This window comes from Talpa europaea (assembly GCF_964194135.1).
Source record: "Talpa europaea genome assembly, chromosome: 14".
In the NCBI taxonomy this organism is placed as follows: Eukaryota; Metazoa; Chordata; class Mammalia; order Eulipotyphla; family Talpidae; genus Talpa; species Talpa europaea.
The window spans coordinates 24,144,111-24,171,647 of NC_140082.1; the positions used below are offsets into that span (position 1 = coordinate 24,144,111).

Here is a 27,537-nt window from a genome sequence, read left to right on the forward strand (position 1 = left end):
TGTAGGGAGTGGGTGCCTTCTGTGGTTCATTGCAGTGTTTTCCCCCATTCTTTATCTTCCCCTTTCCACTTGCATGTTCATACTTTGCTGTGAGACTTTGTAGGACCTTCCTTTAGAGGAGGTGGGATTGCCCCACGGATGCTGTGGGAGGCCTTGTGACTCAGGCCAGTCAATGGGACTTTACTGTGATGGCTAAAGAGATCTTAGATGTGCTTTCATGGTTTGGCGTGGCTTTTGGTGTTTCTGCCATCCACTTTGGTAAAAACACATGCAGGGTGGCAAAGGGGAGTGTGGTCCTAAGGAGAATGTGGGGAAAAGTGGAGCAAAATTAAACCCATCTGAAACCTGGAGTCAAACTGACAACTGACTTGCAGAAATGAAGGAAAAGAAATGCTTATAATTGTAAGCCACTTTTGGAGAGTTTGTAATGCAGCATTATTGTGGAAATAGCTAATAGGTGTGTATAACAACAACAACAAAATCCTCTAGCTATGTAAGAATTTCATTTAGGTTAACAAATTCCTCTGGCACTCAGAGCTTTATTCCTGCTCTATCAAGGAATCGGCGTCTTTCATAACTTAGTGTTATCCTTTGGTTGCAGTGCAGTGATGTTTATTGTTTGCAAAGCTTTATGACCCGAAGTTGCATGATTATATCCTCTTAAATATTAACTTAAGCAGACACACATACTTAATTATATATTTGGGGGATTTTACATATGTTAAGATATTGTAGGCTTTTTGATTGTTTTAAATAGAAAATTTAAATGACTTAAAAATCCTGTAGAGGAGTTTTTAGTTGCATATAATCAATTTCACAGTGGTTTAGGGAGTTTAGTAGCAAAATAAGTTTAGTAGCAATATTAGGTAGCTCCAAGAAAGTAATTCAAGGTGAGGGCAGGATAGATAGTTCTGGAGGCTCTGCTGCCAGAGACAGTGCTGTCAAATTCACCCTGACTGTTCAAGGACCTTCTTAAATCTGCTGATTCGTGTTCTCAGCTGTTCCTGCTGTAATGGGCACTGGATGGTAGAACTCGGCCGTGAAGGTCCCTGCTGCTCCTGTGCCCTGGAAACTTTGTCATCACCCTTGTCAGAAAGAAGATTCTGCTTCCTTATGTTTTTTTCTGAATTACAGGCTCTTATGGGTACATCTCATTTGTCCTATGAGCTGCCTATGTCCTAGGTTTGAGGGAGGCTGAGAAAGTAAGCTTGTAACTTTTACATTGGGAAGCAACACTTAAAATGTGGAAGATTGATAAAAAGTAGGAAGGTTGTTCAAAAGGTACTAGCCATAAAGTATGAAAAATGCTCATGCAAACCCATAATTTCTAACTAATAATCAACCTTTAATTATTACTAATCAGTGTAGTAATTTTTAAAAGGTAAAAATGAAGGATATTTATTCAGTTCCTTTTTTTAAAAAAAGAACATTAGATAAAATGAAAAACCCAATGAAACCTCTGGCCTTATAGACATATTTTTCTTTTCTTTTTTTTTTATAGACATATTTTTCAACTGGCATTTTCTTCAAAATATCAAAAGAAAGGGAAATAAATTTTTTTGATAAAAATATTTTCTTTTCCATTAAAATCTCATTGATTTAGAATTCATTTTCTCAAAATTGATGATAATAATTTTTTGACTAAATTGGTTTATTAGTTTTACATTATGGCAATGTTTATGGACTTTAGAATCAGGGATTTATATACAACTCCACAATTCAACATTCTTTTTTTTATCAAACTGGTAACATTGTTTGATTTCCTTTAGGGCTTGACAGTCATAAATCTATCTTTAGAAATCTACTATATAAAGTCTTCATTAAGTCAGAGACCCAATTCCCCACTTAGTAATAGGAATGAAGTCTAGAACATTTCATTTACTGCAGAGAAAATTGTTAAATAAACCTAGGAGGAAATATCCCATACCCTCTATATGTCTTGTATGTTGAATTATAGCCCCTTTGTCCCTGCAGAGGAAAGCTGTCAAATGTAGAGTTTGTGTTAGGGATGCTAATTTGTTGCATGAAGCAAAGTATAATTGATGGGCAGTATGCTTGAGATTTGCCACTAGGGCCCTAAGATATGTAGCCGGGAGTGAAGTAGGGGAAGGAGAAGAAAGAGCTGTTTGGAAAAGGTGAGCAGAATCTGGAGCAGCCGGACAGATCAGAAAATCAGAGAGAAGGTGAAATACCTGAAACAGAGAAATTGTGTTCTGATGTAAGTGGCTAGTCATTCTCTCTGGTCTGTGAATAGCAAGTGGGTTACAAGAAGGTGAGACAGGAAGAAAATTGTCGTTTTACTAGGCTAACTAAGCAAGATTTGGTGAGTAATTTTACTTAATTTTTAGCTTTGTCTTTTTTGGGGGCAACATTGATTTACCATGTTGTATGTGATTTAGACGTATAGGGTCACCCCTGTCAGGTGTCTGCTGCCATACCATACCCACCACCAAGGCACCCATAGACCTCCACCATAGGCCATGGTGCCCCTTCCCCACGGCTCTCCCCCATCTTAGTCTCTGGTAGCTCAATTCTGCAGTCATATTTCTAGGATTTGCTATTGGTTTGGTTTTATCTGATCCTTAGTGTTTTTCCTCTATATTCCAGATATAAGTGACACCATCTGTTGTCTTTTTCCTTCTGACTTATTTCACTAAGCCTGATTCCTCCAGTTCCATCCATGTTGATGCAAAAGGCAAGAGTTTATCTTTTATATATCTCTCTCTACATATATCTTTTATATAGCTGAGTAGTAGTCCATCATATATATAATGTATATATACCAAATCTTCCTAATCCACTCACCTGTCTCTGGGCACTTAGTTTCTAAAACTCGACTGTTGTAAATAGTGCTGCAGTGAACATAGGAGTGCATCCATCCCTTCAAATGAGTGTTTTTTTTGGGTAGGGTTCTAGGAATGAAATAGCTGGATTATAATGGTGCACATTGGTATGTCTGCTTTTACTATTTTGAGAAGCCTCCATACAGTTTTCCATAAAGGTCTGAACTAGTCTACATTCCCACCAAAAGTATAAGGGGTTTCCTTTATCTCCACATTCTTGTCAACTTCTGTTTCTGGTCTTTTTGATATGGGTCATTTTCACAGGTGTGAGATAGTATTTCATTGTGGTATTGATTTGCATATTTTTATTTTTTTTGTTTTTGTCAAATAAAACAGAAGAATTTCTTCATTACTATGGACTTTTCTCACTAACTGAAAGTGAGTAACAGGCACTTTGAGGAGAAATTTTGCTGAAGTTAGTCTGATATTTAATTAGCAGTTTATATTGAGATTTCATGGTAATAAAATTGATCCATGTTCTGGTATTTTATGTGGGGATAATCTTATTAGAATGTTACAGAGCTTGATTTAAAACAATATTTTTTAAACATAATTTTCTGTGGGTGAAGGCACTTTGTTTCCTTGCCTACCTTGGCCCTGGGGATGGAGTTGCTGTGATCCAGTGGATCACAGCAGGGCTGACTTGTGCATAGGTGAGGAAGACATGCAGTGGAATGTGCTTAGGAATGAATGAGTGGGGAGTGGAAAACAGGGGGCTGGGGAGAGTTTCCAGGGATCCTAGTAAACCTTAGAATAAAAGGCATGACCTTGGCTTGTTGAATGCCCAATTTTTCTCTTTTCTAGCTTAAAAAAAGTTGAATTCAAAAATTTGTAGGATAAAAACTTTTCACTGTCAAATCCTCATGAAACAAAGATGTTCTTATGTCAGGTTGAAAATTTTCAGCAGTTTTCTTTTCTTCTAGAAGTAATCATTTTAGTTCAATATTTTATTTTGTTCTATATTAAAAACAAATAACACTCCATTCCACTAGATTACTTAGTTTTGTCCCTTGGAACCTGTCAAATAAACTTACAACTACATTGTTCAGATAACTTGGAAACAAGTAATTTTGTTATTAAGTTGAAATAACATCATGATAACATCATGGCGGAAATCAATGTAGCTTGCACAAGTTTGGTATTAGATTTTTTTACTATGTTCTTTGTGTACTTATTTTTTATATAATCTTTACATTTCTAGAGATTTGTAGAGCTGTTTTTAAAAACTATCTGTTGGAATTTCGAATGTTTGCCTGAAAAACTTCAATGTTAGTATTACTTTTCCCTTTCTATAGGTTTTGATTAAAAGTTATTGGGTGAGCTGTTTATTATTTTTACCTTTTGATAAATTACACAGATTTACAAAATAGATAAATAGGTACATTACTTTTTCTTTAAGAAAGCAATTATTGTAAAAGAATTATAAATGCCAGTTCCCGAGTCATTTAAAATAGACCTTGATTGACTGAAGTATAACTTAGAGTTGACCAGAAGAACCCACTATTTCCTAGCCTCTGATATGTTTAGGCATTTTCCCCTTGCTGTGCATATCAGGTATAACATTTTTCTGGAACCTCTCTTAGTGGAGGTAAGTCCATATGTCTCATTAGCTTGTGGCTTGCTGCTCAGTTAGCCTAGCCAACCTATTAATGAGGCCAAGCTTCGGGTTCTGTCCCTGGACAAGCCAATTACTGTAATTTCTCTCTGCCCTGTGTGATTAGACTGCAGTAGTTATCACTGATGCCTGTGAATACTTAGGAACAGATATTTTGGGCACAACTCTTTGCAATTTGAGAACAACTGATTTATTGCTATAGAGTACTGCAATGATTAAGGAAAGAGGCTTTTCTAAGTTCAGTGTTATGGTGAGCCAAAGGTTAATCAGAAAACTCCTGTTACTTCACCGATGACTTTTGACAGTAATTCTAAAATATATCAAAATTATGCTATGGTTGAACTTCAGTGCACATTTTTTTACCTTAGAAAGCATAGAAAGTACTTTCACAAAGAAGCACAGTAATTTTGTTTTTATTTGGTGATTATTACAAGTTGTCTCAGGATAATTTTTCTTACCATCTTCATGGTTAATTCTCTAGATAATTTTATAAAATGAATCATAAATGTTTAGCATTCTATGAGTCCTATAGAGATCATCTAATCTAATTTCATTTTCTCACCTTACAAATAAAGACACATTACTTTCAGGGAACGTGTTAAGGTCACACAGTTCATTAGGGGTAGCTCCAAGTTTAGAATCCGGATTCCTTCAGCAGCTTAATCCACTGCTGTCAACCCTGTTCCCAGGACTTGGAGTCTCTCTCCATCCAGACAGCAACTTCCAGCCTTAGCATTTTCCGTATTGACATTAGATTAAACATATAACATTATAGTGAAAGTTCTTCGGTTTTATGATCCATTTGAAGATTAAGTGTATAGTGTATCTATTCAATTCATGTAAAGTCTGCCATTCCTGCTTAAGACATGATTGCCCTGATTTTTCTGTTATTTCTTTACATGGACATTTCTAGACAAAAGTATGATGGAAAAATAAAGTATCAAATGGCTAGAAAATACAAAAGATAGTGAGGAAAGTTATTTTTTTCGGGGGGAAGAAGATTATAAGAATTTTGAATACCTACTATGTGCTAAGTGATGAAAAGTTACTCGAAATAGTTTAAATGGGATGCTTGCCAATCCTGTTCTTAGGTTTTGAGGAATTTCACGTAACGAAGAAAAAAATCTCTTAATAGCATGTACAGACAGTGAATATACACACTTAAGTCACCGTTCTCTTGATTTCAGTCATTTGGTAGAATTAGTCCCTCTTCTGAAAGTTGATTTAAATAACATTTTAGTTATATTATTGTTTACTATGCTTTGGTAATTGTAGTTATCACCAACAGCTCAAATTGTAACATCTCAGCAAGTTCTGGAAAACAGAATTCTTGCCCAAGTTTTACTGTTCTCTGCTTATCTGCAGTCATTTGGGGGAGGGAACTCCCAGCTGAGGAGTTGTTAAAAATATTTAAACAATGTTTCACAATTTTTTGTTTCTTGAACTACATGATGAATTCCTAAACCATATGTAAATGATTTTCAAGTATCCACTGTTTAGGATTATCTGAACCACTTTTCTGTTAGTGTAGGTAATTGAGCTTTGATCACAAACAGCTGTGTTAAGCCTTAGCCTGACAGATGAAAGGTACGATACTGAGAGGAAAGTAATCTGGAAGGCTCTAAAATCCATTTAGATATTTTATATGCTAACAAAATGTATATGAGCATATCAATTAGACCTCTTTTTATTGTAAGTGCCAGAAAACACAATTCCATCAGGCATTGGGATTGTGGGCTCAGGTGCATGAGGAACTCAGGGGTGAGGCTGAATGTAAAACAGGGCTGCCTGTAGGGGCTCAGAGGATATTTTCAGGGTTTAGTTTCTCCCCATCTCTCAATTCTGTATCTTCTGTGACAACTCCATTTTCAGGCTGGTTTACCTTAGGTAGCCACAAGATATCTGCCACCCCTTCAGCTTACAGCGTGCCCTCCCCCAGGAAGGGAGGCCCCCACCATTCTGTTTCTCTGGCCCTGGTTGGATATTGCGTCCATCACCCATCCATTCACTGAGGCAGGGAACGCAGTACTGGCTGGGGCCACTTCTTAGTCGCTTTATCCACCTTTGGGAAGAGTTGGACTATGCTGAGTTTTCAAAAGAAAATGAGGGTGCGGTTTCTGAAAGAAGAGCATGTTGGGTGGTTAAAGAATAACAAATGCTGGGCCTCCCCTGGTGGCGCAGCGGTTGAGCGCGGGGCTGCAAAGCTGCAAAGCTGCTTGCTCTGCAGCACCAGTTCGATCCCCAGCCAGCCTGCAAGGGTCCCACATGGTGCGACAGACCTCCCTCATCTTGCCCCTGCTCCCCTCAGCAGTGTATTTCGTCAGTCTGCCTGTTCTGTTCCCTGCTCTGGCTCTGGTGAATTCTCTCACCTTCCCATGCTTCTGACTATACCCAGTGCTTGTATAAATAAATAAATAAATAAATAAATCTTTTAAAAAAAAGAATAACAAATGCTAATAATAATATTGTTATTTTGTTTTTCACCTTATAATCGTTTTTTAAAAAAAGATTTATTTATTTATACAAGAACGGGGTACAGGCCAGATGTACGGGAGGTGAGAGGATTCACCAGAGGCAGAGCGGGGAACAGAACAGGCAGACTGACCAAAATACATTGCCTAGGGGAGCAGCGAGTGAGACAGGAGTGGTCTGCCATGCCATGTGGGTAGCTCCACGGCCGGCGGGGATAAGCCAGCACTGCAGAGGCTGCGGACAGCTTTACAGCGCTGTGTGCAACCACCTGTGCCACCAGGGAGGCCCTGTAAAGTAACGTTTCTGTAATTTTGTATTTATTGTAAGATGTAATAGATTTTATTTCATACCATTAGAAAGGGAGCGAGACAAACCATTTTCCTGCATTCGTGACGCTGGCGTTAAAATGCCTTCTGGGAGTGGCTCTGCTGGCATTTCAAGCTGCTTTGGGCTCACTGCTCCTTGGGCGGGATTCGTCCCTGAACCAATATACCTATTTTTGAACTCTGTGTTCTCAGTGTAACCTTTGCTCCTCCCAGTGCATGAGCTCTGTACCCAAGTAATAAGACAGTAGGTGAAATCACTTGTGTGTTAAAGTGGAGGAGAGCGGTAGTGTACACAGGATTTTAGTGAGGTATGAATTCAGTGAGGTGAGGAGCTGTGAATAGTATAGGATGACTCTGAAGTGACAGTGGAATATTTTGAGCACAGTTCTGATCAGACTTGGGAAAATACTAAATTCTTGGCTGTTAGAAGGGAGAAATAGTAAATTTTAAATATGCATAAGAAGACGCAAAAACTGCCAATCCTTAAATCAAAATTAGCTAACTCTTGCTAGGGAATGCAGCATGAAGAGCCAGGTATGGTCATCCCTAAACCTCTAACCCCTGCCATTTCTAAAATTCAGGGTGGTATCGACAGTGCAGATTCCTTGTCATCCTGTTCTTGAGGTATGAGAGAGTCTTGTTTTTCTGGCCCCTGTGGACAGTTTGCCAAATTTACCAGAAGGGGCACTGGTGAATGACGGCGGCCACCACTGCCACCTGCCATGTCCATCCTAGGTACACTATACCCGCGTAACCTAGACACACACAGTGTGTGTGCTCAAGATGCTGGGCCACCTGCCTGCTTCCTTTCCTGCTTCTTTAGCTACTTGTCATTCAGTTTCTTTCTACTTTCTCAAGCACTCAAGTTTTTTGTTTTCCTGTCTCTCTCTCTTCTGGGCTTTGTGAACCACCAGAGCTGGACAAAGGTATCACTTAGCCCCTTCTCAAATGACATGTGAATATAATAATTATACCCAACCCCTACACTATTTTCTATCAATGTCATATTTTTAATCACATGTAAATGAACCAGGTCTAGTCAATGACTCATAATCACCACACAGGTATTTGCCATGTGAAATGAAGACTGTGTTTCCCTGACTATTGTTGATTGATAGTATTAGTGAAGGAATATCTGATAAATATGCTAATTGCCAGCCAGGCCTTATCACTAAGGGGAACAATTGCATCATATCTAGATTTATCTTTCCCATGGATTACTTCTCAGTAAAAGAATTTACAAACCTCAGTTTGAAAAGTTAGCACAAAAGTGGGGGAAAGTACATTACGTCTTTCTACTTTAAAGTGTTTTTGAATGGCATATGTATTGTAAGTTTTTATCAGAGTACTACAAGTACACAATTTATGATTATAACAAAATACAGCAGTCCCTATCTGAAGAGACCTCTAGTCTCTTCTCTCCAGGAACAGACTCTGGTTAGATTGTTTTTCTTCCTGGCCTTGTCTGTTTCTAAATACCATGCATATATTGCTATTTTTTTAGCCTTAGACAATTTTTAGATGTTACCTGTTGACCTTTCAATACGGAAGGAAAAGATTTATCCCTTTTTAAACCATCCACCTTCCCAGCCACCCAATACAGGGCTATCAATTATATTTTGTTTTCAGTACTCAGTATTGATGTTCCTTGGACTATTTAAATATTGTTCCTGATTATACTTTCTTGAAAATCTTTTTTTCTTTTTTCTTGTAGCTGCTGATTTCCTTTGTGTCTGTTTTAACTTCACACTCTGACAGTTTTAAGCTCCTTTCAGTAAACTCAAATACATTAGATACCATATCAGTTCTGTGATTTTTTTTTCCTGGCGATTTCCCTCCCAGAACCTTTGGTTCCCTATGCTAACCTGGACTGCTTTTTCTCTTCATTTTATGTACAACCCTGCCCATCTCCCCATTCTCCCCATTTCCTCTCCCCCTGCCTTTATTATTATTTTTCTCAACAATTAGATACTGTTTTTCCTGCTGCCTTCTTTCTTGGCTTACTTCCTCATTTTGTTGGAATACATCCTTTCAATTGTGGTTTTTTATTTTTTATTTTTTTTTGAGAAAAGATGCATGCTTAGCAAATTTTGAGTCCTTACACGTCTAGAAACATTCTACCTTCACACTTGATCAATAGTCTGCCTGGGACTATTTCCAAACTTCTTCCTCTGTAAGTAAAAGATAATTATGGTGACCTTCCTAGTGAAATAAACTTCATTTAGCATTTTGAAGGCACTTCACTATTATTTTCCATATCAGGAAAGAAATCGACATATCTAAACTACAGATTTTCTTTTTTTATGCTTCTTATGGTTTGTGATAGCTTGAATGAGCCTGGAATGAGTGTTCTGGAAGTTGATATACTTACTTAACTGAGTTTGGTTTTTTTTTTTTTTGTTGTTGTTGTGTTGATCTTGAACAAAGCTGTTCTCTCTTTAGGTAAATGCATTTTTATTATTTTCATAGTCATCCCCTCAATTTCTTTTTTTTTTTTTTTTTTTAAAGATTTATTTATTTATTTGTTCATACAAACACTGGGTACAGTCAGAAGCGTGGGAGGGCGAGAGAATTCACCAGAGCCAGAGCGGGGAGCAGAGCAGGCAGAAGGACCGAAGTACACTGCTGAGGGGAGCAGCGGGCGGCAGGAGAGGTCTGCGCGCCATGTGGGACCCTCCTCCGGTGGCCGGGGAGCAGCGGGGATCGAACCGGTGCCGCAGAGGCCGCGGGCAGCTTCACAACCCAGCGCTCAACCTCTGCGCCACCAGGGAGGCCCCCATCCCCTCAATTTCTTTCTTTTTTTTTAAAAAAAAAAAAAACAAACAAAACTCAGATGTAAGTCCAGTATGAAATATCCTTTAACAGTTTTATAATTATAATTCTCTAACATTCATTTAGGTACGTTAGGTTTTTGGGGAAACTGCTGTGGCACGAAATGAAATTAAACATGAAGAGAAAGAAATGGGGGTTTCCAGTTTGGAAAGCTCACTGAATACAGATTGCAAAGAAAACATAGGCTGAGGGGTTAGTAGGAAGGGATTACAGTCATCTGAATGAGGATGATGGCTTGAGTTGGGAGTGGCAGGGGAGTGGATTAGATTTGAGATGCTGAGGAGAGAAAAATTGGATTTTTTAAGGTAGGAGTTGGATGGGATGAGGTGGAGGGAAAGGAGTGAGAAGCTGAAGACCTGCAAATTAACTTGTGAACTTTCCCTGGAAATGTCATGAATGGGATGTAAGTAATATTTTCCCAATATACTGTACATTCTTCATTTAGAAAAGTAAAAGGATTTTATTTACTGATAAGTGTTATTTAATTCTGGATGAACCTTTCCTGGAACTGGGATTAAAGGGTCTCAAGCCAGGGGAGTGTTTAGGAAGCGGAGATATTTATGGTTGGGTGGATTTAAACCTAATTTAGGGGTCTGTCATTTAACTAGGGGATTGCCTCACTGATTACATATATTTTCCATAGTTGTTTTCTTAATTTCTTCTACAGTAGATCCAGAAGTGTTGGGCACCTAAAACCTTTAAAATAATGAAAACACTTTTAAAGGAATTTCTGTTTCATACTGTGCTTTAGCATTCATTTTTATGTGATAGTTTACCTCGAAATATTTCACTCTTCTTGGCAAACACTTTCTCCTATGTGTTCTTGAGCCAATACTGGAAATGAGTAGGGAGAGCTGGCTTGAGTTACAGACAAAACCAGGGGTGAGTTTATTATATTCCTTGCAGTGCACTCCTGATTAAGAAATCTTTCTTCATAACTTGACTTAATATGTTCAGGCAACTGGTAGTTGGCAGAGGACATCCACAGGTGCCATTCTACTACATTTGTTCTGTTTGCCTTTTAAATTTAAATGCTGGTTGGAGAAGACATACAATACTGATTTCACAATGGTTTTTACGCCCAGTAAAGGGGCCTTTTGGTTGCTTTAATCTCAGGCAGAAGAATTGGAGTAGCAACTGGGCCTGGTGGAATTCCCTTTATCTGGCTGAGGCTCCTCCTTTTCTTCCTGCCCCCTCTTCTCCTCCCCCCCCCCACATGCCCTCCCAAGCCAGGGTGCCTGTAGTGACTCCCTCCTCTCCCACAGTCACAGCCTTGCGGCTCTTTGTGTGAGCTGTTATCAATTTCAGTGGCTATGGTTTGTTACCTCTATTTGTACTATAACTAGAAATTTGATAAGGTTATGTGCCTGTCAAATGATTTAGATGTCAAGTATAGATGCAGCAAAGCAATTTTGACAAGTCAAACATTGGTGCCGAGAGAGGGGATGGGGGTGACCTGCTGATAGAAAGGAGTGAAGTCCTTTCCAGCCTCACTTTCTTTCTCTTTTAACTTTAGGTCAGTACTTTAACCTCTTTAATTTGTCCCTTCTTAAGTGAATGTGACATGGTGACTTCCGGCTTCTATCTAAAGGGCAATGAAATAGAGGTTTGCCTTTGGAGGGTAGATGCTGGCATTTAGGGAGATTTGACTTTGGGTATTCTGATAAAAACATCTGGATCTGGAAACTTTATCTTTGAAGCTGAGATTAAGGGCTTAGAAGACACAGTTTATTAATGCCAGTGTCAGTTCACATATGTGTAATCAGAGAACCTAGTATTTTTAGTAAGCTATGTGTCTTTCTTTTAGATAAAGGTCAGAGCCCGGTGCTTTGCAGCAAGTTTGTGGTTCTGTGTTCTGCATTCGAGGCAACAATTTGCTCAATGACTTATTATATTTCTGTTGGATGATGAGTCAGTCTGATTAATAGGTTAAGTTCCTAAGCACTTCTGAGTTTTCCCCAATAGCTAAATCTCTGTACAGTCCACATAGAATAGATAGCTTTGCCTTGGCATCTAACTCAGCAGAAAATTCCTCATTTTGCTAGTGGTAGGGTGGGCAGGCTTTAGCCTTTAAAGGTTAACATGACCAAGAGCTGCGTCGGGAGTTGTAAGCATACTTTTAGCACTTTGCCACTCAGTTTTGTGAAGTTATGGAATGAATGTTGGTGTTCAAGATAACTCATCTTGACAGGGGTTTTATATTCTGCAAGCACAATTCAAAGAAATAATGAATTTAAATTTAGGGTAGTTTTGTTTGAGTTTATTTAAAGAAACGAAACACACACAATTCCTAGAATAGCTCTTGCTACTGAAGTATTGATGGCGCTGACAAAGAGAAAACTCAGACCAGATGGTTTCCAAACAGTGGAACCACCTGGCTCTTTGGCAATGCCAACTTATTCCTGCTTCTCAAATAGCTGTACTCTCATAGACTGTGAAATGTATAAGTGAGACATTCATGGGCTTAGGCAGAACACTGTTCCAAAATTAGGATTATTCAGAGAAGTTGAAACACTTATCCATGTCAATGCAAGCTGGCCTCTCTCTCCTACTTTCCTCACTTTTAGAATCCCATTTCCTCCCTTCTTGCTCTTTGTAATTATGAAATCAAGTTCTTCTTTATGTCTACATTGCAAAAAAATGTTAATTCTAAAGAGAAAAGAAAATCCCTGAATCTCTTTGGGAAAGTGATCCTCATCTGGACCCTGTCTGTGTCTTTAGATCCAAAGAGGCACTTTTAGGTCAATAAGAGAACAGTATTACTGCACCTGTAATACTACAACATTAAACTGAATCACAAAGCCTGAAACTTCATAGAAATGCAACAAAGATAATATATTAATCCATGTGCAGACCTATTCTAATTATAACGTTAAAGTTAAATTTGGGATTCTTCTTGGATTAGCACCTATTTTTTTTCCCCGTGGGAAATCAGAGTTAATTTAAAAGTAAAAATATCGAATGATCTATAAAATTTCCTAAGTTGGGGCTTTATTTAAGATGGCAATTATTTTAAAGCTATATTTTGAGGTAGTCACCTTAGTTATTTACCCACTGATTTGATAAACACTTACTAGTATCTAATTAGTATTATGCTTACCCATTAAAATTCCAAAAAGGCTAATGTGTGTAATGTATAAGAACAGTTTAAAATGATTTAAACCGTTGTTTAAAATAGTCTAGTCCTTTAAAAGAAACAATAGTATATTTTCATTAAAATTATGTATCAATCTACATATGAAATTTATAAAATGTTTGAATTACCATCTTATAGCTTGATATGGTAAAAAAGAGCAAAGGCTTTGGAGACAGCAGATCTGGTTTTAAATCTTGATTCTACTACTCACCAGATGGCTTTGTGTCTTCACCACTGCACTGCAACTTCCTGTATTAATTAGAATTCTTGGTGGCAAGTGATAGAAAACCCAACCCTCATTAATTTGAATCAAACAATTTATTTTGAGCATATTAGGGTACGAAATTCCAAGGGCAGTAATGTGTCTGTTTGGGTTTCAGGAACAGTGGGATTAGAACTCAAATGCCACCAACCAGGACTTCCTTTTTGTGATGGGCTGCATCTCTGCCCCTCTGAGTTCTGGAGGTGGCAAACATGGCTGACAATAGTTGCAATTTTTATGTCATAGAGGTTTAGTTATCACAGGGAGAGACTTGCTTCCTCTGTACTTAATTGTAGTTCCCATTACATTTCTCATATATGAAAATGGTAAAATAGATCTCTCTTTCATAGAGTGGTTTTGAAAATTAAGCAAGATAGTTAAGTCCTAGTGTCCCCATGCCTTGTAGGTTTTTAATAAGCCATAGTTGCTATTATATAGCAGGGAGGCAACAAGCCTGCATTTCTCAAACTGACACCGGTAATCAATGTGAAACTCTCACTGTTAACTAAGAAGTGTAAGAATCCATCATTTTCCACATTATTTTTCAATACTTGTAATATCTTTCTAATAGTTTCTAGTTGTAACATGAATATATTAATAACCTGTAAAAATTTCTAGATTTATGTTTTAAATAAAATTTTGCATTAAGGATTTAATCTTTAATTTTTTTTAATTAAAATGACTTGCTGAGGTCCAGGAGTTTTTCTGTCATCTGTCATGGGAGCTTTGCTTAGTGCCGTGTGTGTGCATATTAAGTCCAATGCATTTAGATTTACTTTTCTTTTGCATTATTTTTTGTTTTTCCTTGCCATATTACAGTTTTTACTTTCCCTTTTGCAGTTTTGTAGACGTGGAAGAAGCATGTTTTCTTATAGAGAAACAGTGGGTGTTTCCTGATGGAGAATACCATCACAGGTGTGGAAGGGTTGTTAGGACCAATTTTAATGACACTATCAATCTGTTAGGGAGCAGGCATATGTAAGAAAAGGGAGGAATCATCTGTCACTTTCATCATCTATGCTTCTTTGAGATTAAGAGCAGTTTATTTTCACTTTTATAACTGTTTTGTGTAGGTTCAGCTCTTTTTGTTTACATTTGCTTGATTCTTGATTTTATTTTTATTTCTTTTTTTTTTTAAGGATTGATTTCTGCATCCAAGAACTGGGGTATAGGCCAGAGGTGTGGGGGGCTTGTGTGAGAGGATTCACCAGAACAGAACAGGCAGACTGACTGCAATACATTGCTGAGGGGAGCAGTGGGTGAGCTAGGAGAGGTCTGCTGCACCATGTGGGTAGCTCCCTCGCCGGGGATAGAACTCGTGCTGCAGAGGCTGTGGCTAGCTTCATAGTACCGTGCTTAATCCCTTGTGCCACCAGGGAGGCACCTCTTTTTATTTCTTTTCTTCACTTAGTTTGGATGTAGCTTTCTTTTCTTTTTATTTATTTATTTATTTTATTTGTTTGCTTGTTTTGTTTATACAAGCACTGGGTACAGTCAGAAGCGCGGGAGGGTGAGAGAATTCACCAGAGCCAGAGCGGGAAGCAGAGCAGGCAGAAGGACCGAAGTACACCGCTGAGGGGAACAGCGGGCAGCAGAAGAGGTCTGCACGCCATGTGGGACCCTCCTCTGGTGGCCGGGGAGCAGCCAGGGATCGAACCTGCGCCGCAGAGGCTGCGGGCAGCTTCGCAACCCAGCGCTCAACCGCTGCGCCACTGTGGAGGCCCTAGCTTTCTTTTCTTAATTCCTGATTTCCTAATTAACTTTTTCCTAACTAGAAATTATCTGTTTCCTAATACTTTATATAATTCAGAATATGCATTTGGGAATGTTTCCTGTTGTAATATTTTATCCTTCCCTTAATTTAACCTTGCATGATATCTTCTCATTCAAAATAATTTCAATAATATTCTACTCTGTGTGTGAATTAGGCTATTTATATTTAAAAATGTTAATCATGTAATGGGATGAGACTGGATCTCTCCAAAGGATTAATAGTTAAGAGAACATATGTCCAGAAATAAAAATTCATAATATGTCTGAATTATTAAGTGTTTAAAAAGTAATATGGCAACATAAATCAGCAATACTCAGGCTCTGTAAGTTAATTATTCTTCAGGACTTTACCAGGTATTAGGATATTAATTATTTTTACCCCTTTGGTGCCTGAATAGGTAATTGGATGATACTTTAGTTTCCTGAAAAAATCAATCACTCTCACCAAATGCCTAAATTTTCTCCACAGAGTAACTTATAACTCATAGGCGGAATTAGATGGATTAGTTACATTTTTCTCTTGTGAAATTCTTGGTAAAAACATGCCTTATGCATTTATAGTTTAGGCCCCATTTTTTTTCATTAATTGTAGATAACATGTTTTACTTAGAATTGGCAATGGCATTCTCCTCCCCTGGCCTGATCCTTACGAGTAGAGAATGAAAACATTTTTTTTTCCTTCAAATGAAATATCTGAAAATACATTTTAAAATGAAAAGGTTGGCTGTGCTAAACATCATTTGGGATGAAAATTTTTGTCCTTTTTTGTGGCACCAACAAATAATGAATTAGATGAAACTTAAGTTATGTAAATCTGGCATCCTTCACTAAGAAATAATAAATTGGTTCCACATTTCTCTCTTCTGATTTTAGGACTTAGTTTTCATTTTTGTACTATTTTGATTGTCAGATGAATTTAAAGATGGCATCTAGGGAGATGCACAGGGAGATTTCTGCTCCCTATTAGCTCTGTTAACACCTCATATTCCCTTCTTTATTAATAACTGGGCATTAAAATGCATACCTATTAGGATTAGTCAGAAGAATAATATCAGTAATAGTAGATTTTAACTTTCATTTAATTTATTTACATTGTTTTTTAAGTCAAATTTTACTGACTTACCTTTTTTTTTTAAAAAAAAAGGATTAATTTTGGGGGGTAGAGCTTCACACCTCCACATGTGCATTGTTTCATTCTCTCCACAAAAGCCCCCCATACCCTGCATGGTTCCATGAACCCCACTTTCTCCTGTTCCTTCCCCTCTTCTCCTTCCCTCTGATAACCTCCGTGTTTTTTTTTTTTTTTTCAATAGTCTAAGAGTTATTTTTGTTATTTCGTCATTTGGTTTTCTTTGGTTATTAATATTCCACAAAGCAAAACTGCCCTGTCATTGTCTTTTACTTTCTGACTTATTTTACTTAGTGTGTATACCCTATTTTGATCCTCAAAAGGCTGAAGACGCTCCCAAGTGCAGGTGGCCAAGTGCCTGGCCCATGTGGTCCAATGAGTTCTCTCCATGTGTTGCTCCTGCAAGCCACCGCATGGCTGAGGGAATCGGGTACCAACCTCTCCCTTCCCATCGTGCCTCTGCCTTGGGATATGTTGAGGGCTCAGGGCAGCCCTGGGGCTTAGGAGAGGTAACAGCGCCAGGTCTTCTCATTATCATTTCACTGGCTTCTCCCAAAGGGGCAGTCAATATCATACTACAGTTATATTTATTTTGTACATGAGGAAACAGGCTCAGAGAGAATGAGTAACTTGCCTGAGGTCACACAGCTAGTAAGAGATTTGCCAAATTCTTGAGTCTGACCTGTTGACTACTAAGCTACATTTTAGTGTCTTAAGGGTAATCTTAAGTATCCTCTTGAGAAATTATGTTTTCTGAGTATTTTTTTAGGATAAAATTTAAATATAAATTTTTTTAAAAAAATTTATTTATTTATACTAGAACCCGTGTATAGGCCAGATGCATGGGAGGGTGAGAGGATTCACCAGAGACAGAGTGGGGAACAGAACAGGCAGACTGACAAAATACACTGCTGAGGGGAGCAGTGGGTGAGACAGGAGAGGTCTGCCGCACCATGTGGGTTGCTCCGAGGCTGGCGGGGATGGAATCGACACTGCAGAGGCTGCAAACAGCTTCACAGTGCTGTGCTCAACCTCCTGCACCACCAGGGAGGCCACCTCAAATGTTTTTTAAGCAAAGGAATTCCAAATCTAATATAGTTGGATTGTGAATATACACAGAAAACTGACTAATCTGTAAATATCAGTAAGTACGCCTGTGAGTGCAGTGGAAGGCCAATTTAAGGCTCAGAAATCTATGAAAATCATTTTAAATGCTTTTTAATCATATTTAAAGAGGTAATTAAACATTTAATTTTATTTAATGAACCATAAATTTACAAATTATGAGATTAATTTATAAAAAAGCTAATTTGCTTTTCATCTCATTTGACTTAACATTTGTTAAAATGAATGTTACCTTAAAAAAAGTTGTTAATTAGATTTCCCTTTGTAGTTGTTTAATTCCCATCTAGCATTGTGAGATTAGTCAATTTTATGCATTTTTTAAGATTTATTTATTTATGCATACAAGAGCTGGGGTACAGGCCAGAGATGCAGGGGGGTGAGAGGACTCACCAGAGACAAGGTGGGTAACAGAACAGCAGACTGACTGAAATACACTGCTGAGGGGAGCAGCAGGTGAGGAAGGAGAGGTCTGCTGCGCCATGTAGGTTTCTCCCTGGCCGGCCAGGTATTGAACTTGTATTGCAGAGGCTGTGGATTGCCTCATAGTGTGGCGCTTAACCCCTTGCACCACCAGGGAGGCCCTTATGCATTTTTAGATAAAAAAAAATAACACTAGATAGTAATCAGTCATGAAATAGTTATTAAGCTTTTAAAATCTGGTTAGTATCAAGCAAAGTACAGTGACTTCGTAAGAAGCATCTGGTCCACATTCTTCAGTACTTTAAAATCCACTGAACTATATAAGCTAATACATAATTGAGTGCTAAATTTTGCAGACCAAACTAAGAATTTTGGATGTAGCTTAAAATGATGTAATGCTTACAATGTCCCCTTGAAGAAATATAAGGTATTCATCATGTCTTGAAAGATGATAACATTGGTCATTGATGTCATTGAATGAGATGAAGACTTAAATGTGTGAAATAAAGAGTAGAATAACATGAGTTATTCTGGTTATATAATTGAAGTTCCCAGAGGTTAAACAAAAATCTTAAGTAGAAGAATAGAGAAAAAACATGAGAACCAGGAATTCAGTTGATATTTTCCGTCAGGTTTAAAGACAAGAATTGAAAAAAAAAATAAAGACAAGAATTGAGTTTTTTATATCTGACAAGTGAGAATTGCTTGAAGTTTCTTCATCTTGAAGAACTATATATTGGCAAAGATTGAATTGAAGCAAAAGGTAGGAAAAGCAGAAATTGATAGTGTGGAAATGTGGTATACAGGGATCCCAAGCTTGGACTAATGAGGAATAGTTGTAGTAAAAGTGGGTGCTTAGCCCATTGTTTAACCTCTGGGAACTTCAGTTTCCCCATCTCAGGGTTTAAAACTCTCTCCTTGCTTTCCTTTAAAATGTTTTATTTGTAAAATAATTAATTGATCAATAAAAGAGAATAATATAGCACACATGTAAGTTTTACAGTATGCTAGTAAAAGGATCATGCATGAATCCACCTTCCAATTTAAGAACCTGAACATCAGTGAGAACACTAAAGCTGCCTGTGTATCCATATGAATGACCTCACTACCCCCCTGGCTATCATGCACATCAAATCTTTTCTCTCCTCATTTATTTAGATGGGTGTGTATATTCGTTGCCTTTTTTCCACCTTCAAAGTGTTTCTGAGACTCATCCGTATGGACCCATGTAGCTGTAGTTCATTTATTTTCTCTCCTGGGTAATACCACATTGCATGAATATACAATAATTTATTCTCCTGTAGAATAGAGAATTATTTACATCATTTCCAGTATTTTTGATAAGACAAACACTGCTATTATGAACATATCAGTCTGTGTCCCAGAAGCTCATGGTTGAGGGTATCTTTGGAAAGGGGCTTACTTGGGAATAGAGGTGTGAGATGTAGGCTGTGCCCATCTTTGCTACTCACTTCATTTCCTTTCAGCTTATTCAATAGTTTACCAGTCTGTTTCCACTTGGCTTCTTTCTTTAGAAATGACTTTAAAAGAATGGTCTGTCTCATTAGTAGTTTTCATCTTGCTCATTGTTTATGTCACTGTCATCATCGTTATCATCATCATCATCATCATTATCATAATTATGGTACTTATAGAATTTGGAGCAGAGAACTTAGATCTTAGAATTAGCAAATAATTCATTTTGCTACTCTGTCCATTATGTTGCTTTTCAAAAGTCCTCTTTTTTACTCACTGTGAGTCTTTTTCTTTTTTTTTTTTTTAAGATTTTATTTATTTATTTATACAAGAACCGGGGTACAGGCCAGATGTGTGGGAGGGTGAGAGGATTCACCAGAGACAGAGTGGAGAGCAGAACAGACAGACCGACGAAATACACTGCTGAGGGGAGAAGTGGGCGAGACAGGAGAGGTCTGCTCGCCATGTGGGACCCTCACTGGCAGGCTGGGATCAAACTGGCGCTGCAGAGGCTGCGGACACCTTAACAGTGAGATGCTCAGCCTCTGCCACCAGGGGAGGCCCATGTGAGTCTCTTTCTTAAGCTGGGCTAAAACAACTCTAGTAGTTTTGATTTGCATTTCCCTGATTACAAGTGATGTTGAACATTTTTTCATATGCCTGTTGGCCATTTGCATTTCCTCTTTGGATACCATCTTACACTAGTGAGAATGGCACATATTAAAAAAACTAGCAACAACAAATGTTGGCAAGGATGTGGAGAAAAAGGAACTCTCCTGCACTGCTGGTGGGAGTGCAAACTGGTCCAACCACTATGGAAAGCTGTGTGGAGATTCCTCAACCTACCAAAGACAGAGTTTTCATATGATCCAGCAATTCCACTCCTAGGTATTTACCCAAAGGACACAGAAACATTAATTCCAAAGGGCACCTGCACCCCTATGTTTATAGCAGCATTATTAACAATAGCTAAGCTTTGGAAACAACCCAAATGCCCCAAAATAGATGACTGGATCAAGAAGATGTGGTACATATACACAATGGAATATTACTCAGCAATCAAAAAGATAAACACATGCAATTTGTAACAACATGGATGGAGCTGGAAGGGATCATGCTCAGCGAAATAAACCAGAAAGAAAAAGAAGAATACTGGATGGTCTCACTCATAGCAGGAATCTAGAAAACCTAAATAAAGGACCAGGAAGAAGAATAACTATAAGAAAGAAAAACTAAGAATCAAGAAACAGCTATAAACCAGAGCCCCACTATGGGGGGGCGGGGAAAGGAGGGGTTGGGGTGAAAATAAGGGGGGGGTGCAATTGTATGGGGAATATAAAAATAAATAAATTAAAAAAAAATAAAACAACTCTAGTGTCTAGGCTCTTCCTCTCTGGGAATTGTGAGCACTACTTGCTGATGACTTCAGCCACAAAATTTCACTGAGCATGCACACTTTGGAAGTAATGATGGCACTTAAGCCACAAAATCATTTCTAAAAGTTAGTAAGAAGGAGGAACTGATATGTGGTAACAACCTACAAGGGCATGTCCTTGCTTTATGCTTTCACATAAACAAGGGCATGTCCTTGCTTTATGCTTTCACATATTTAACACCTCCAAATATTAGGTAGTATATTATTTTGGTTTTCCATTTTATAGCTGAAGATTAGGAGTATTAGAGATAATGGAACACATTAAGATCACAGAATAGAATTAGGGTTTAAATTTAGTTTTTTTTTGCATTCACTACTTATGGATTGGAAGAATTAACATTATCAACATTGCCATCCAAAAGCAATTTCCAGATCCAATACAATTCCAATGAAAATCTCAATGACATTCTTCAAAGAAATAAAACAAATATTGATGAAATTCATATGGAATCACAAAAAACTTAGAATAGCCAAAACTCTCCTGACTAAAAGGAAGAAGGAGGTATCACACTCCCAAACTTGAAACTATATTACAAAGCTATAATATAAAAAAAAGCATGGTACTGGAACAAAACAGACACACAGACCAATGGAATCAAATTGAAAACCCAGAAACAAAGCCACACATGGTCAATCAATCTATGACTGCTGATGGTAATGCAAGCTGATCCAACCACTATGGGAAGCTGTGTGAAGGATCCTCAAAATTCTAAAAATGGATCTATCATATGACCCAGTGATTTCACTCCTACGAGTCTAACCAAAGGACGCAAAAACACTAATTCAAAAGGAAACCTGCACTCTTGTATTTATTGCAGCACTATTTACAATAGCTAAGATATGGAAACAACCTAAATGCCCCAAACATATGAACGGATCAAGAAGATGGAATACTATTTAATGATCAAAAAAGATAAACTCATACCATTTGCAGCAATGTGGGTGGTTCTGATAGGGATTATGTCTTAATTCTGTACTCCCCCCTCCTGTGACCTTCCTGCCCCATTCTCTTTGGCTTATGGTTGTGCTATGAGGGCAAACAAGATACATGTGACTGGAGAGAAGAATCCTTTTATTTCCCTCTGTTCTCTGCTCTCTTTTTATATCTACTTGCCTCTCAGAATCAGACTGAACCATCAGATATAGCATTTAACATTAGGCCTAAGTAGAGAGATGGTATGTAAGTGGGTGGGAGTAGGAAAAAGAGACAGGTATGCAGTGTGGATAGACAGGGTGCATTTGTGCTTATGTTTGTACCAAGAGTATATGAGGCATGGCTGTGGATTGCACCATTAACAAGGAATAAACATCTTATAAAACTCTGCAAAGCCCACTTACGGAGATGATTGTATATGCTTCAAAATAGTCATTTAACTAGACAAGCACAATCAGATGATTCTTATGTATCTTGTGACTGTAGAAAGAACTATTCATCAACAATCAACTGAAACCCTATGATTCTGGAATTTAATGGTTTTTCTTTTCACTTCTTTCTTGGAAATTGCCATTAAACAAACAAACAAACAAGCTAATCACAAAAGGAAGATGTAACTGCCTTCTCTGAAAGGGTATTAGGGATGTTAGAACTTGGCTTATAGATTTTCTTCTTACGTCTTCATGCCTGTTGCTATGATAACTTTACCATCTTTCTTTTATTATTTTGCATACTCTGCTCCCGAGTGCTTATTTCAAGCAAAGATAAATGGCTTCCCTGCTTAGTTTGGCATAAAACATGGAGAATGTACTGAGGTGTGTGTTTTCTCACATGTTGGGGGATTGAGGGATAGAAGGCTGATCTCATTCAACATTTTCTTTGGAAGAAAAATAATGTGGTTTATATGTCCTTTAATTTATGGAAATAGTAAAACAGAGGGTTTTACTAATTCTATAAATTTAAATGAAAATGGGGAGAGAAATTAGATATTCTTTAAAAATTAGAGATTCTTAAACTAAAAGTGATGAGAGTATGTGAATCTTTCTGTTTTTTCTCATCTGGGATATTTTTTTTTTTCTTTCAAGCTTTTCTGGTAATGGGAAATCTTCTACTAGCCTAAAGGACAATCATGCCTGAGAGAACTGAGTAATTGCAGATCTAACTACACAAACAGTCATTCTGAGCCTAAGTGAACTTTTTAAATTTATGCAGAAAGTTACACTTACAAAATCATGTTCTTATTAACTACCCTAAATGTTAATTCTTAATTTAAGCATTATTTGAGACTGATAATTATGAAAGTAAAATGGGGATTATATGGGTTATCAAAAATATATTTTTCAATTTCTTGACAGTTAGGTTTTAAAGAAATAAAACAGTCAAAGTGATGGAATCTTCATAGACATTAATAAGCAGAATATTTAACTGGTGTTGCAGTTATTGTCATTATGTTAATAATAGGAGATGGGGCGCTAGTAAGATTAAGCATTAGCTATTCCAGTCCCCTGAGGAAATTCTAAAATTCAGCTTCACTGGGTTGTAATTAGAAACGAAGTGTATTTAAATACCAAAAAAATCTTAGGTACACAGTATGCCAACCCATGTGCTTGAAGTCTTTTAATCACTAGGTGTGGCCTATTTTATAAATATTTCCATAAGCATTTGCATACCTGACATTTGACAGTACAGCATTGTATAATCTTATCCATATGCTTTGCCTTATGAAATAAAATAAAAGGTTCCTAGGGATGGAGCTTGTTGAATATTTTGCTTGTCCCTCTCCTCTGTGGTGCTGTCTAGCCTCAAAATGATGCCTTGTCAACCACAGAACAGGCATTGGAGCATAAGATTTTGCTTTTTCTTCCTACATTTTTTTTCTTTAGCAGTAGTGCAAATAGTAATGATGATAATGAGTATTTGGAATACTTGCTTGCTTGCCAGTTGTGTTTATTAAGACAGTTGAACCAGTCCTTACAATCTATTAGAAAGCATTACTTAAGTGCCATTGTTGTTGTCACTGACTTATTGATGAGACCACCAGGCAGAGAGTGGTTTAGTAACTTGTCTAAGGTTGCACAGTAAGTGCAGCTGCTGGATACAAACCAAGATGACTGACCATGCCTCATGGCTTATCTTATGCCACTTGCTGATAGAGTTGTGTCTGGAGGCATTGTTTCCAATTATAGCAGCTTCTTTGACCCTGGCCTATTCTGAGTGGGATTTGTGATTCCTCTGTTTTTGTTTTTTTTTTTTCCATCTCCCCTTTTCTGTTAGGTCAAGTACAAAAGAGATTTTGAAGAAAGCAAAGGGAGGGGCTTCAGCATTGTTACGGACACTCCGGAACTGCAGAGACTGAAGAGGACTCAGGAGCAAATCAGTAATGTAGGTGACTGTTTGTTGAGTGACATGATCATGCTAACTTGCGTTTCTGGATGAGAAAGTGATGTTGTCACTTGGAAGTGTTCTTGTTTCTGTGGGACGCAAGCACTGCTCAATGTACCATTAAAATATGCCTTGTTCATCTGTTAAATTTCTTCCCTTTGATTTCATCACAGTTATCTAGAGCCTAACACTTTAATACCAATTATGACATTTCTGCATAAACATTTAATTGATTGAATTAATTTATTAAACACATTTACCAAGTAAATCAATTTAACTGAATAAATTATGTATTCAGAAGTATCATTGCTATTAAAAGAAGTCATTTCATTTTGAATAGTTCTCAGCTTTTGAATTTTTCCAAAATAGGACTTAAATAGTTAAATTAAAAAACCCGGCAGGTAACTTTTTTCTGTGCATGAGAATCAACATATGCATATAAAGGTAGATATCATTACGTCTCATATTTACTGAATCTTTGTATATAAGATTTTGTACTTAGGTATTTATTGAAATGACTTATTACACCTAATTTTTGAAATGAATATTTACATATAGCTGTATTGGACTTGAAAGCTGCATCTTGTACAGTAACATTTTGTTTTTGAAAAAAAATTGAGACTAGCAGAAGTTCAAAAGACTAAAAAGTGTTAATTCAGTATTTAACAAAGGTGGATAAATTGTTCTTCATTTTTGTAATTTGTAACTATAATTTATTCCAAAGTATGACGTGAAATGTGTCAAGATAATTTTTCACAGAAAAATATGTTCTATAATAGGTATCCAAGAGGAAGTATGAATGAAAATCAACAACTGTGTATATGATATAAAAGTCTGAGCACATACGATAGTCACACCCTTTTTCTTGGGAACTGTATTTTGTGTGTTGCTTGTACAGTCACTAAAATTTGTATATATAGTTGTTGTAAGTAATGCAGTCTTCATTTCTCATGGTATGTTTAGCAGATGGTTTTAAACGCACTGATACTTAATCATTATCATTATGTATAGAAATATATATACTTACATTATGATATTTTGTAGGTCAAACTATAGGACATAAATTGAGAATGTTGTTTGTCTAATGTTCAAAATCTGAATTACTTGATGTTTAGGAAATGAGAGGAGATGGAGTAAACACTTTGTTTTGCCATATTCTCTTAGATTTATCCATTGTTTGCTCTTTAAATGGACAATTTATCTTAGTGAGGACTTTTTCCCCTTTGAAGAGAAAAGTTTGAACTTCATAACTTTTGTCCTCTATTTTTTCTGCTCATCCCAACAACCTACCAGAAGAGTACTCTCATCTTTCTTCTTGCTTCTTTCTTTAAATCAAAGCCCTATTTTTTTTTCCTTTAAAAAATAGCAGTTAGTGATATATTTCACTGGCAGTTACATTCATTAATGTTTCTTTTGGGAATTGTTTTCGGTGAATTTTTATAAAAATAATGCTGCACAAAACAAAGTTATATCATAAATCTTCAGCTATCACAGAAATATATTTCAAAAAGAACTAGACATTTCTACTTAAGACATCCATGGGACAGCTAACATAAGGATTGCGATTGATTAAAGGTAAGCCTTTTAATTTATATTCAAATTAAGTCAATATTCATATTTAATAAGCAAAGAAATGTTCATTTCATCAACCTTTATCATTAGCAGGAATATACATTTTATTCAATACCAGAGGCTGTTTGCAGATCCATTCTTAATTATGCAAAACCCCTTATAACACAGGTACGTATAAATCTATATTTATCATACACATAGCAGTATGCACAAACAACACTTACATTAAGCCTATAATTTAGATAATGCTATTTTTAAAAAGCTTATAATTCAGAAAACATCTTAAAATTTTCTTTTTACAATTGTTTTAATGTCAGCCACCATAACATTCTTGTACGTAGTTTTTTTAGCTATGCTGAGGCATATTCATGTTTAGATAGCAGTAAAAAAAATAGATTTCATAATATTACTGGTAGGGATTTACTCTTTAGGAAAGGTGACTGTTAAATATTCTGAGGTCTGATAAATTTGTTATTCATTTATGAGGCTGAGACTTCATGAACTTTTTCCATGACCTCACATGCTTTTCCATATTACTCAAGGATCTTTTTTCAAAAAGAAACTGGGGTTAACCTGAAAGGGGTACTTTGGCTAGTCTATTTTTCCATATTACTTTCAGATAAACCCAGACATAAATAAATATATTGACCTAGTCCAGCCAGATATTGTTGATGGTGGCCTGGATTGTGTCTCTTTTGAGAGGAGAAAATTCAGACTGGAGAGCTCAGAATCTTCCTGCTGGAGATGGTGGGATGGAGTGATCTCCTCCTGAGAATTATGAGGGACATGAGATTGAGCCCCTAGTTTAACACAGGTTGATAAAGGTGGGCTAATTAAGTCAGTATCTTTGCAGTCTTTGTTGCTTCATTTTCTTCTTTGTTTTTAGTTTATCTTTCAGTATTGTATGGATCTTTCTAAACTATCCCTTTTCTAACCCCTTTTGTACTAAAGAAAGTATAAAGACATAAAGCAGTGTATTTAATGACAACGCCTAGGTATTTTGGGCAATATGTTACGGATGAATGGTCATTTTTGATTGCTTGGGTCTGTGTCAATGTTATGAAATTTTTTCAGACACCCTCCTACTCATTTGCCCAGGATTTGAAATGATTTGGAAATGCCTCCTCAGCCTGCATATATTACTGAGATGTGGGATAGAACATAACTGTAAATTTGAAATTGTGTGTAATGAAAGGGGTTAGCCCCGGCTTCTTTCTTTTAGTATCTATAATGACAATGTATTGAACATGGAGATTTATAAAGTGCTGCAATTTAAAATTTTTCTGCTATATTACCCACTTAGTATAGCTGCAGAATAAGAAAATAAGATGCAGAAATAAGAAAAGAGGCAGGATGTCAGAATATACAGAATGAGTAGAAAGAAGCAGAACTGATTTCTAAAATAGAGAAATATTTTTTCCATGCAATTCCAGATAATGTCTAATTGCCCCTCCTCCATAAATTCTAAGGCATAAATTTAGAAATGAGGGAAATGTCCTAGTACATCTCCATGTTTCTTAGTAATATTTTAGGAAAATATTCCTTATGGATGATGTATAAACATGAATTGAGGAATACTGTGCCTGTGAACATGTTCAAGAACCTTTTTTTTTTTTTTTCTGGTGTCCTTCTAGCTTTAGCTTGTGTAGGTCACTGTAATGATCTTCTAATTCAGGTGGTTACCACGTTCAATTTTATAAGAAGTGCATTCAGATTACCTGCAGCATAAGAGCAGAGCAGAATCTCCTCCAGACATCTAAGGGACTTGGCCTAGCTGTGGAAAGATTATTGATGTGTTTCATTCT

The 27,537-nt window shown here is 37.0% G+C and overlaps 1 protein-coding gene across 2 annotated transcripts in view; it reads left to right on the forward strand.

The window, feature by feature from the left end:
* The window catches only part of NEBL (nebulette), a gene marked incomplete at both ends in the record, with an annotated part of 303,643 nt that overhangs the window by 135,647 nt on the left and 140,459 nt on the right, over window positions 1-27,537 (forward strand). For both annotated transcript variants that reach the window (XM_084254157.1, XM_084254158.1), the window contains one exon: window positions 24,053-24,160. In XM_084254157.1, the coding sequence (XP_084110283.1) occupies window positions 24,053-24,160 (108 nt within the window). The remainder of the gene's footprint in view (window positions 1-24,052; window positions 24,161-27,537) is intronic.